This window comes from Zalophus californianus, chromosome 8 (assembly GCF_009762305.2).
Source record: "Zalophus californianus isolate mZalCal1 chromosome 8, mZalCal1.pri.v2, whole genome shotgun sequence".
NCBI lineage: Eukaryota > Metazoa > Chordata > Mammalia > Carnivora > Otariidae > Zalophus > Zalophus californianus.
In genome coordinates, this window is record NC_045602.1 from 49,637,395 (window position 1) to 49,649,779 (window position 12,385).

The 12,385-nt window shown below is 50.5% G+C and overlaps 1 protein-coding gene across 7 annotated transcripts in view; it reads left to right on the forward strand.

Moving 5' to 3' along the window:
- Positions 1-12,385, forward strand: part of SLC4A5 (solute carrier family 4 member 5) — a 103,005-nt gene that overhangs the window by 67,642 nt on the left and 22,978 nt on the right. For all 7 annotated transcript variants that reach the window (XR_003524758.2, XM_027622887.2, XM_027622886.2 and 4 more), the window contains exons 7-15: positions 1,201-1,296; positions 3,293-3,348; positions 4,013-4,170; positions 4,614-4,701; positions 5,642-5,796; positions 6,287-6,475; positions 8,121-8,295; positions 9,005-9,138; positions 9,827-10,098. Coding sequence is in view for 6 of the 7 variants with exons in the window: in XM_027622887.2 (XP_027478688.2) it covers positions 1,201-1,296; positions 3,293-3,348; positions 4,013-4,170; positions 4,614-4,701; positions 5,642-5,796; positions 6,287-6,475; positions 8,121-8,295; positions 9,005-9,138; positions 9,827-10,098 (1,323 nt within the window). In the remaining variant the exon portion in view is untranslated. The remainder of the gene's footprint in view (positions 1-1,200; positions 1,297-3,292; positions 3,349-4,012; positions 4,171-4,613; positions 4,702-5,641; positions 5,797-6,286; positions 6,476-8,120; positions 8,296-9,004; positions 9,139-9,826; positions 10,099-12,385) is intronic.

Sequence of the window (12,385 nt, forward strand, 5' to 3'; positions counted from 1 at the left end):
GTCTTGGCAACGTGGAGGCTTCCTGATCTTCATGATCCTGGAGAAATTCTGAGGTTCTGGGGATCCCTCAACCTCCTTCTCTGGCAGGCCTGCAGAGAACCCAGCCATACCCCAGTGTTGTCCCCAACAGCAGAACAGAACTAGTCCTAGGAAGAGAGCTGGTTCTCAGCCTGGGCTGCACATGGCGATCACCTGGGGGTATGAAACATGTCCCAGTGCCTCAGCCTCACCCTGAGAGCTGGATTCAGTTGGTCTGGGGGATGGCCTGGGAACAGGGAGTTTAGAAAGCTCCCCAGGAGATTCTCTTGTGTGGTTAGGATTGCAAAATGCTGGTAGAGATGGCATGTATGTGGAAAGAGCTTGAAAGTCTCCCACTGAACCCCCAAGAAGAGCCAAGAGCCTTGGCAGAAAATGAAGCACATCAAGGTGATAGAAGGTTCTGGGTTCATCTCAAGTGTGCCAGGGCTTGTAAATCCGGCAGCTGTGTCACTGTGATTGACAGAGCCTGGGGCCATTAGGGAGAGTGGATTTTTCCAAGCACACATCTCCAACCTGCAACTCTCCACTCTTGATACTGCAGAGTCGAGATGCCCAGACAGTAGCCTTGCTGGACCTGCCAGATAAATGCAGCAATCAGAACAAAGTCGATGAGGTTGCTAAAGAAGGAATCTTAAGGAATCTCTTTAGATGAATTGTTTAAAATGGAAAGTGTTTAGCATATGATAATAACAGCAGGTGTAAGAATCAGCACTTAGCATATTCCAGGCACTATTCTGAGTGCTTCGCGTATATTAACTCACTTCATCTTCACAATAACCCTGTGGCTAGGTACTGTTCTTGTTATCCCCATTTTACAGATGAGCAGCCTGAGGCACCGAGGGATTGAGTTACTTGCCTAAGATCACACAGCTAGTAAGTGGTGGAGTCGGGGATGAACCCAGCTGTCTACGACACCTGCTGCCTATTTAACAATTGTGTCTCTATCTCATTCTCAAGAGTACAAATACTTTCTCTGTAATCTCGTTCAGACTGTTAACTTATTTCAAAAGCAAAATATAAAACAACTAAAATAGGCTTTCTTCCAGAAAGGGGAAGAGACACGTCTCAAGGCCCAGCTTTGTGTAGGTGGAATGACTGGAAATGTAAGCCATGCTGACAGCAAGGCTGCTGACGCCAAATCCCTTCTGTTCCACCTCCCAGATCGCAGCCCGGCCCGGAGCCCAGCGGCTGGTCCGAGCCTCCACCACTCCACCGAGGACCTGAGGATGCGGCAAAGCGCCAGTTACGGCCGGCTCTGTGAGTGTGTTCTCAGCAGCTGCCCGTGGTGGCTGGGGAATGCCAGCTGCCGTAAGCTTTCGTGGGTGGGGGAGATAAACGCCAGGACCTGTCTAGAATTCCCAGGACAGGCATCGGGAGAAATCTAACCTTCACCCCAAACCCGGGCTGTCTTTGGGGCCTAACTTACTACCCTAAGTGTCTAGGTAATTGCTCTGATAGATGCAACTCTAAATCAAATGCTGGCATAATCAGTACCTAATCCTATGGTGCTAGGCATTTTTGTCTTAGTCTGTACCTTTGTTTCCCCCAGAATGGTCATCAGTCCCGTTTTTGGTAAGAAGTCTTCCTCGAAACTGAATTAGAAACAGGCTAGGGACTTTCCTCTGCCATGCCTGGGTGACAGCCTTGTGCACCGCGACCATGGGATGCTGGCATTCACAGCCCCCCACGTCCCGGGAATGGGTGAGGGTGCTCGTGAGGTGCACGGTCACAGACAGGGCTTTTCAGGCACTTCATCAGGGGGAACACACAGGCGAGCTGTGAAGCAAAGAAGAGAGAGAATCTGCAAAATGGAAAGAAAAGAGTGAGAAGAGTATGTTCCTTGAAGTACTTTTACTGAAAGGCCAAGATATGAATAAATTATGTCAGCTGTGCCTTGACCAGGCCCAAGGAATGATTTGGAGGGCAGTGTGGGCCCCTGGCCAAGGGTTCAGCTACAGGTTTTTCTCTCCGTTGTTGGTGGCCCCAGGTCCCCAGTCTTCCTGGCCTTGGTTGTTCCACATAGGGATGCCAGGAGGCAGCAGGCAGCGAATGGCTCTGGGGCGAGCCTGCCTCCCAGTTGTTCATTGTGTCTGAGGTCACCCTTATGGCCAACACTGCGGTGAAGGAGGCCCGGAGAAAAGGTTCTGTGTGCACACCACCCCACCCCGGGGTGGCCCCTGGAAGGCTCAAAGAGGAGACACGCCTGAGTCTTGGAGAATAAATTGGGGTTTTCCAGGAGCACATGGTAGGGTGGGGGCGATGCAGGAGAGGGGTGTTCCAAACAAAGGAAACAAACAGCAGAAGGAAGGCACTGTGAAGGGGGAGGTTCACTTCATGAGAAGGGCAGGGCCTGAGGGCAAGAGGGTCAAACTGAAGAGGGCCCACATGCCCTGCAAAAGGACCCTCCCTGCCTCTACTGTGAAGGTAATGGGGACCTCTGAGTTTAAGCAGAGGCAAACCATGATCCCGGTGCGTTGAGTTTAAGGTGCCAGGTGGGGCTGCCCAGTGGATTCTGGGGCTCAAGAGAGAGGTGTAGAGTGGAGACCCAATCTGGACATCCTCAGCCCAGGGTGGGCATGAAGCAATGGGGGATGGAGGGGGTGAAGCCTCTGTAGGGAGTGAAGGCAAAGCAAGGCCCTGAGCCCAGCAGGAGAGGATCCTGGATACAAATAAGAAGGGAGCCAAGAGAGGGCAGAGTTCTGGCTAGAGGATGCCACAGGCCACAGAAAGCCAAGAAGTAACAGGTCTGACAGTGCGCATTGGATGCGGCTGCTGCTGGGGAATGAGAGCTGACTTTCTCCTGCCTCAACGGGGGAAGGAACCATTGGGCAGTTCAGATAATTTGCCATCACTGTTCTCCGCACAAGGGAGCCCCGCCTTCCTTCCCTCTGCCAGCCAAATCCTTGACCACCTTGCAGCATGGTCAAGGTCATGGGGGAGTCCAAGTCCAAGCTCAGCGACGCCTGGCACCTCACCTGATAATGTGTCTGTGTCCCTCCCCTCCTTCAGGGCCTGGCGCAGAGCAGACATCTCGTCTCTGCCCAAGGCGGGTGGGCGGAGGGGTAGCGAGCAGCAGACTGAGGAGTGAGAAGGGAAGAGAGAGAAGAACAGGGAGGAGAGGCTAGCTCCAGGGGCTGAGGGATGAGGGGGAGGGGGTCTTGCTTTGGTTGTGAAGCCAGGAGAAGCATGTGTAGGGACCAAGGGAGAAGGACCTGCAAGAGCCTGACTTCCCCTTCTTTTCCTTCTCTCCCAGGTCATGCCCAGAGCAGAAGCATGAATGATATTTCTCGCACCCCAAACACAGACCAGGTAGACCCTGCACTTGGCTACAGTGAAGGCCCAGGGCAGAAAGGTGCCTTTGGTTTCAGGGGCAGGGAGGCCCTACAGACAGAACTTCACTCCCATGAGGGAGTAAGAGTCCCCAGGAAGGACCCAGGTGGGGGCTCTGGGCTGCCTTGGTGACTAGCCAGCCCATCAGTCAGGTACTGACCAAGCCCCATATGCTGGCGCCATGCCAGGCACTAGGAGGAGTGGGGGACAGAGAAGCATATCAGAAGAGGGGCCAGCTATCCCTGAGCTTGGGATTTGTTGGACAGAGAAGACCAGCACACAGTCTCACCTCCTCCATGGCCGGACACCCAATGTGGAAGAGCCGACTCCCATCTGCTTGGGCCGCAGGGGGTTGGGGGATGAGGCCTGCTGTCCAGCAAGCCTGGGCTCTCTCGTCAGACCCCTCCACTCACACTTTAGTTGAGCAAAGTTGCCACCCATCAATGAATGTTCGCTTGGTCCTGGTGTTAACCCATTTTGAGTCTTCTCATCCAGAGAATAGGGCAAAGTATTTGGTTATTTCAGTCTCCTGAGAAATGCTTGCAGAATTTGTTAAAGTCAGGCCTTCACAGCAATCTGTATGAGAGCTGAAACCACTGATGAGAGTATCCGTGGGCATCTTGTTTCCCCCCTCCCTGACCAGCGGAAAAACAAATTCATGAAGAAGATCCCCAAGGACTCAGAAGCCTCCAACGTGCTCGTGGGCGAGGTGGACTTCCTGGACCAGCCGTTCATCGCCTTCGTGCGTCTCATCCAGTCAGCCATGCTGGGAGGAGTGACTGAGGTGCCTGTCCCCACCAGGTGAGGGCCACTGAAATCTGACCCCCCCTCACCTGCCTGAGGGAAACCAGCTGTCCGTGTAGTGGGCACAAAGGGCTGTTGGAAACACCCCTAAAATATAGAAGGAAAATCAGTCAATTGTTGGGGAGGGAAATCATCTGACTAGGAGAGAGTTTTAGAGTTAATTTAAAATAATCATAAAAAAGAAGGAGCTGAGACAGACACCGTTGGCTGGATTTGGACAACAAGACAATGGTGAGGATGCTCGAGGGGGAGCTGGTGGAAGCGAAGAAGAGATGTCTTTCCAGAGCAAATACAGGGTTCAAAGGAGGGAAGGGACAAGTGTGTGGTCAATTCATGAGTTAAGAATGAATAATGTCCAGGGCCAGAGAATCCCTCTCTTCACCTGCTTCAATTTGTCCTTCTCGCTTCCTCCACCTCCTCCTCCTTCCTCTTCTTTGCAGATTTCTGTTCATACTGCTTGGACCTTCTGGGAGAGCAAAATCCTACAATGAAATTGGCCGTGCCATAGCAACCCTCATGGTAGACGATGTAAGTGGTAACAAGAAGCATGTACTCCTGACTGTCATGGCTCCTGCATCAAGCACTGGGCCTTCGTTCACTCACTTATCCAACAGGCCCATTGGGGCACCTACTGTGTTGCCAGGCTTGTGCAGGGCGCTGAGGGTCATGAGAATCAGGGGGCCGTCACTGCCCTTTAGAAGCACCAATCAAGTGGGAGGGACAGACCTGTAATTCTGAAGTGAACCACATGCTAACTGTCCCGGCAGCCAAGCGAGGCCTCACACAGGAGAGGGCTTTACACTAAGGATGAGCAGGAGTGAGGTCGACCCTGCACAAGCCTAAGAGGCAGGCATTCCAGAAGAAGGGAAAAGCAGCCAAAGCTTGGAGATGGAGAAGCTGGATAAAAGTGGTTCAACTTAGGCTCAGTGTAAGAATTTCAAGAGCAGGAGGGGAGCCCGAGATGACACAGAGCCTGGAGGCACAGCCTAGAGCTCTCTCTGTCCCAGGAGTGATGGGGAGCCTAGAAGATGTTCAACACAGGCGGGATCTGTACGTCAGAAAGAACGCCCTGGAGACATCTGGAAGGATGCAGCCTAACCTTCCAAGGATGAGGCGCTAGAAAGTTATAATCAGATCTAAAATATCTGAGATTCTGGGACTGGGCTCTGAACAGGTTTTCAAATGAGCTTGCTCCATGCCAAACTGAAAGCAGAAAGGTTAGGTGATTCAGCCAAAGTCCTACAGCTAGGACACAGAGACCTGGCCTTCAGGTCTTCGCCCAAGGCCCGCTGCTCCCCACTGTGAATTTCACCTGCAGGGCTCTGTGCTTCCTTCCCTACAGACAGAGAGTAAGCTGATAGGAGTAAAGGTTCAGAGGGATTTTCTCTGACACTATACGTGATGTGCTCCCAGGAGGTGGCTAAGAAGCAGACCTCAGCAAGATGTCCCCTTCCTCTTTCCTTGCCAGCTCTTCAGTGACGTGGCCTATAAAGCCCGGAATCGGGAAGACCTGATAGCAGGGATTGATGAGTTTCTGGATGAGGTCATCGTCCTTCCTCCTGGAGAATGGGACCCAAATATCCGAATTGAGCCCCCCAAGAAGGTGCCCTCTGCTGATAAGAGGTGTGTGTGTGGATGGAGAGGTGGCGAGGAGGGAAGCGGTTCAAAGGGAGTTCTGAGTCTGTCCATGGCTTTTCTGGTCAGCATAGACGGGTTTGTGGTATTTCTTCTCCTGGTGTCATTTTATTTCTGAAAGAAAAAAAGAAGAAAGAAAAGGAAGGAAGGAAGGAAGGAAGAAAGAGAAAGGAAGGAAAGAAGGAAGGGAGGGAGGGAGGGAAAGGGAAAGGGAAAGAAAGGAAAAAAAGAAAGGAAGGAAGGAAGGAAGAAAGAAAGAAAGAAAAAGCAAGCAAGCAATATGCTGCATGTGAACATCTGTAACATCTGGGGGACCTGTGCATGGGTACCGTGACATCATCTGCATCTGTCTCTGTCTTTTAAGATATTTCATGATTTTTGTTGGAGAGTAAGAGGTGTTCTCGGGACAGTTCTAGAGGGCCTAAGCTCGTCCCAGGATTGGGAGGGCCACCGTCCTCTGCCTCCTTGCTCCTTACAGGAAATCCGTGTTCTCGCTGATGGAGCTAGGCCAGATGAATGGCTCTGCAGGGGGAGGCGGCGGGGCGGCTGCAGGAGGCGGCGGCGGAGGCTCTGGCAGTGGCGGCGGGGCCGGCGGAGGGAGCAGCGGGGATGACGGAGAGATGCCAGCCATGCACGAAATCGGGGAAGAGCTTATCTGGACGGGAAGGTGCCCACCCCAGGCCTGACGGTGACGCCAGCCAACCTTTAGGCTTGTCTCCTTCTCACCCAGCTGCGGGAACCTTCCCCCAGCTCTGCCTGCAGCGCCCCCTCCTGGCCATGGGGTCTGGCCACTGCGCTCTTTTCCTCCCCACGCCCTCAAAAACCCCTCTGGATCTGGCGAAAGGGTTGTGGCAGGAGAAGGGAAGTGGGGCCCAGCACAGGAGTGGAGGCACCCGAACTTTTCTCTAGACTCTGTTCCTGTGTGAGTCTTCTAGGGCTGTCCTAACAAAGTGTCACATTCTAGATGGCTTAAGCAATAGAAGTTTTCTCTCACAGTTCTGGAGGGTAGAATTTCCAAACCAAGGCATTGGCAGGGCCAGCTCCCTCTGAGACTCTGGGTGGCATCCTTCCTTCCCTCTCTCCAGCTTCTGGCAGTGGCCGGCGATCCTCAGCATCCTTGGCTTGCAGCGGCGTGGCTCCAGTCTCTGCGTCTGTCCTCACTTGGTGTTCTCCCCGTGTGTCTTCCTGGGGCACTTTCCTCTTCTTCTGAGGACACTAGTCATATTGGATTAGGACCCACCCCCATGGCCTCCTCTTAACTTGATTACATCAGCAAAGACCCTATTTCCCTATAAGGTCACATTCACAGGTACTGGGGTTAGGATTTCAATGTGTCTTTGGGGGTGACACAATTCATAACAGTACCATTTGAATTTTTTTCTTTTTTCTTTCTTTAAGAGAGAGAGGGGGTGAGAGACTTTGGGTTGGGTTTCCTTGTGGGCTTTTAGAATAATTCAGGTTTCTCTGAATTTAGGAAAGGACATGGCCCTGCAAAGCTGTGTGTAAATTATGATTTTGAGAATGGAGTCATGTTTTATATGCCTTTGGCTCTATGCCAGCCAGTGGTTCCAAATTGGGGGTAACTTTGCCTGCACCCCCACCCTCCCCCAGGAGACATTTGGCAATGTCCAGAGACATTTTTGTGTGCCACAACTAGAGGGGGGATGCTGCTGGCATCTAGTGGACAGATGCTACGAGGCACAGGGCAGCCCCACAACAAAGGATTACCCAGTCCAACATGTCAGTAGTACCAAAGCCAAGAAACCCTGCTCCATGCCAAGCATTGCCTTAGGAGCTGTGGGGAATAGTAGACCCAATAAACACTGTCCCTAAACCTGAAATTCCCCACTCAATTGTTCCAGAGAATAAAGAAACCAGTTATAAGATTCAGAACTTGCCCTTGATGCATCTCGGATGTCTCTCTCCTAAAGTTGGACACACCTATGTTCACCAAGCACAGGCAGATGCCCTGCAGATGATCAGGGACATCTCTGAGGAGGACGTCTAGGACTTTTGTGGACCCCACGATTTCCATTCCCCATGGAATGTTAGGTCTACTCCAGGACATGTCCCCCTCAGGCCTCCCCTCTCTCACACCCAGGCTGTCATGACCACCTTTCTAGTGAGGATGATGCTGACCACAAACTTTCATTCTTGCAAAAAACCCTTCCCTGCCTTTAAATGTTCTGGTAGAAAGTTCCCTCTAGTCAAGTTCCCTTCCTCGCCTCAGATTCTGCAGGCTCCTGTAAATAGCCCTGCCCCTCTGCTGGTGTTTGTGGGGAGAAAGCAGCCCCTGGGCCTGTCTTGAGCAGGTTCTTCGGTGGCCTGTGTCTGGATATCAAGAGGAAGCTGCCCTGGTTCCCAAGTGACTTCTACGACGGCTTCCACATCCAGTCCATCTCTGCCATCCTATTCATCTACCTCGGCTGCATCACCAACGCAATCACCTTTGGTGGGCTTCTGGGGGATGCCACTGACAATTATCAGGTGTGTGTGAGCTGGGGACCGGAGTGCAAAACCTCCATAAAATCTTCTGCCACCAGATGGCGGTAAGGAGCTTCATCCCGTAATCCCAAAACCAAGATTTGGGTTTCATCCACCATGGGGTTCAGACTATCATTTTTAGTAATCCTTTACCCTTCAAAAAATAATAAGCCAACAGTATTTTTTTTTAAAGATCTTATTTATTTATTTGACAGAGAGAGAGAGAGAGACAGCAAGAGAGGGAACACAAGCAAGGGGAGTGGGAGAGGGAGAAGCAGGCTTCCCAGTGAGCAGGGAGCCAGATGTGGGGCTCTATCCCAGGACCTTGGGATCATGACCTGAGCCGAAGGCAGACGCTTAATGACTGAGCCACCCAGGCGCCCCAAGCCAACAGTATTAAAAGACCTAAAGCTAAATCATGTTACTAAAGTCCAAATGTAAGGATGACATAAATAGATCAAACTTTTTCAACGTTTATTTTATGTATTAAGTAGTATTAATTGCACTATATTTTTTTGTTAATTTTTATTATTAAAGAGTAGTTGACATGCAATGTTATATTAGTTTTCAGATATACAACATAGTGATTTTGGGAGAAGAGGGCCCAAAATAAAAGATGACACTGTGGCCTGAGCCCTTGGTTGGATTCTAGCCTATGCCAAGAGGCCCCTTCTCCTGCTTCCATTGAGCCTCATACTCTTCATGCCCCCAGGGAGTGATGGAGAGTTTCCTGGGCACTGCCATGGCCGGCTCCTTGTTCTGCCTCTTCTCGGGACAGCCTCTCATCATCCTCAGCAGCACAGGGCCCATCCTCATCTTTGAGAAGCTCCTCTTCGACTTCAGCAAGTAGGTGCCCTTGGTAGCCCCTGGTGCCTGCTCTCACACCTGGGGCAGTATACCAAGGCCAGGACAAGGGAATAGGCCCAAAAGGGAGGCAAGGGTGAGGAGGTACCAAAACTGCCTTTATTACCTATGGGAAGGACTGTCAGGTGGTCCCTCCTGACTCCCTCCAGCTACCTGCCTTTAGCCATCCTAGTGCATTTTAGCATAGCTGATAGGGAGACATCAAGGCAAGACAAGAGGAGACAATTCTCACTAAGGTGTTTTTAAACAATTACGTTTGGAAGTCAGTGCGGTCTTGAGCTGGAGGTCCAAAGTGTATACCCTGAACCAGGCAGCTCCTGTCACCACTCTGGATTCAGTTGCCTCATCTACAACATGAGGCCAGTTAAAGGCCTCCCCCAGCTCTGTCACTCTGATATTCCCTGTTGTTCATTCACCCTGGGTGTTTGTTACCAAATGTGTAGGAATTGAGATGTCTTAGCACCTTCCTGCCACCCCCATGAGATTCTTTCCCAGAATTTGTGAAGATGAGACATCCCCAGGAATTGTCCCTGTCCCTAGTCCTCTCACATTTCCTAGGAGGGCATCTGTGCCACAGGAGGGACAGGTGAGCCACTAAGAGTGGGTCTGGGGAGCCAAGCACATACAAGAGCCCTGGGCTCAAGGCCCCTTCCTTCCCTCTGTCTTCCAGAAGCAATGGTCTGGACTACATGGAGTTCCGCCTCTGGATTGGCCTCCACTCGGCCATCCAGTGCCTTATCCTGGTGGCCACAGATGCCAGCTTTATCATCAAGTATATCACCCGCTTCACAGAAGAGGGCTTCTCCACCCTTATCAGCTTCATCTTCATCTATGATGCCATCAAGAAGATGATTGGTGCCTTCAAGTACTACCCCATCAATATGGACTTTAAGCCTGACGCCATCACCACGTACAGATGCGAGTGTGTTGCCCCCGACACAGGTGACCGGTAATCCCAGATGTGCCCTGGGCCCCCACCCACTCACTCTCCCCCCCACCACAGCTCTCTACTGAAATGTAGTAGATACCACCATGAGAGGTATCAGCCCCCTTGGGTGGTAACAAGTGACCTGAACACTACCTGGATGTCCATCTGCCAAGGGTGATGTAAAAAGAATTCCTGGGGCACCCGGTGGCTCAGTCAGTTAAGCACTAACTCTTGATTTTGGCTCAGGTCATGATCTCAGGGTCATAAGATCGAGCCCTGGATCAGGCAGGTGGAGCCTGCTTGAGATTCTCTCGCCCCCTCCCCCTCTCCCTCTGCTCCCCACCATCCCTGCTAGCCTGCTCTCTGGAAAAAAAAAAAAAAAATTCCTGCACTGGGTGGGAGGTTGAATCAACCAACTGGTCAACCTGATAATACTTGGTGCTTTTCCTGTGGAATTCCTAACTGACCAAAAAAGTGTCATCTGTATAGTTAGGGCTTCCTATAGTCGCAACCACTGGCCTCCCTTCACAGTCCTAGTCATGTTCTCAGAGCCTTCAGTGGACTGTGCCTGGGGTGGCCAGGATGCTGCAGAGCAGGGACACCCATAGATAGATCTAGATCTAGAGAGAGAGAGACCCATCCATATATCTCTGAGCACCACCAAGCTGGACTCACAGAGAGCAAATTGAGGTCCAGAGACCACCTAAGGTCACACTGAACCTCAGTTTCCCTAGCTGTGAAAGAGGGATATCAATGCTGGCTCTGCCAGTCTCATGGAACTCTTGTGAGGCTTTCGAATCTATACCCAGATCAGACTGGAGTTTGACACAAGTAGATTTTATGTTGTTTAGCACTCTAACACATGTTATTGATAAAAGATTGATCATAAGTCAATCAAAAATATTTACTATACAGTCAACCATGCACCTGCTTTAGACTAGGCCTCATGGAGAGGAAGATGTCCTGACCTCAGGGAGTATAGTTTTGGTTATACCCTCTCTCCCTCTGTCACTGCACTGGTTTTGTAAAGAAGTCTAGACAATTTTTTTCTATCATTAATTTAGAGTTATTTCATTAAAATCCAACAATAGGTGAAGCTATTGTTTGTCCCAAGCCAGAACATGTTTGGTGCCCAGGGGATGGAAGAGATCCTACCTGCAGGCCCTTTTCATTCTGCCCTGGAGTGAATCTCTCCTCTGTGGCCTGGGCCCCCTCAGGGCACTCCCATTTGCTGCTTGTGCCCACTGGATGGTGGCTTTGTTGCACCGACTGAACACAAATGTTCCCACAAACATGGCTTTTGGAAGTACACGGCCTTGATCTCTTTTAGAAACAGTCCAAATTCTGGGGTCATATGTGGCACTTTGGTCATTCTGAGAACCATCTGTCCATAGGAGAAACCAAACATAGACATGCCCTAAGAACAGGGGACATAGGAGCATACAAGGTTGGATTTGACGGCCATAATAAAATCTACTTGCCTCCAAATAGCGCCCCCTCTGGCCTTGCCCAGGTGCCTGATATCACCTCATTATTTTGGGTCACTCTATTGCCATGGTTCTCAAAGCGTGGTCCCCAGAAGCAGCCTTAGCACCTCCGGGAACTTGTTAGAAATACAAATTCTTGGGCCTCACCCCATACCTGCTAATCAGAAACTCTGGGGTAGGGCCAGCTGTACAGTAAGAAGCCTTCCAGGTGATTCTGACGCATGCTTAGGTTTGAGAACCATTGCTCTATTGAACTATTAATTAGTAATACGTAGTCATTATTAGCCACTAACCCTGATCAGATTAGATTTTCAGTTTCTTCACCAAGAGTAAAGGGACTGGAATCAGGACAAGTTAGTTTTGATTAGAATATGAAAGGAAAGTTCTCAACAACAGGAGATGGGGGAGGGGAGAACTAAGTGAGGAGGGTTTCTTTCCCAGTCCCTGGGCCACTTGCTTACAAAAGTTTCCACGTTCCCAGTTTTACTGCAAAGCCCAGTCTGGCCAAGACACCCTCTCAGTCTTACCCACTCTTCATCCTAAGAGCTTGTTGTGTGGGTGCGCTCTTTTTAAATTTAATCTTGTTTCCATTGTAACTGATTTGTATTCTATTTATGGATGCTGCACACACTGATGGGCTGCTTTCAATCCCAAGTGAGTACCACTTTGTAAACACTAGAATTTAAAAATATTGATACTTGGACCCTTTCTGGAATTTTTCCATGTTATATTTCATCCTTCTTCATCTCAAAGTGACTTTCAGATAACTCTACCCAATATAAAAGAATGGCTAAGCCTAAACAGAAGACATCAA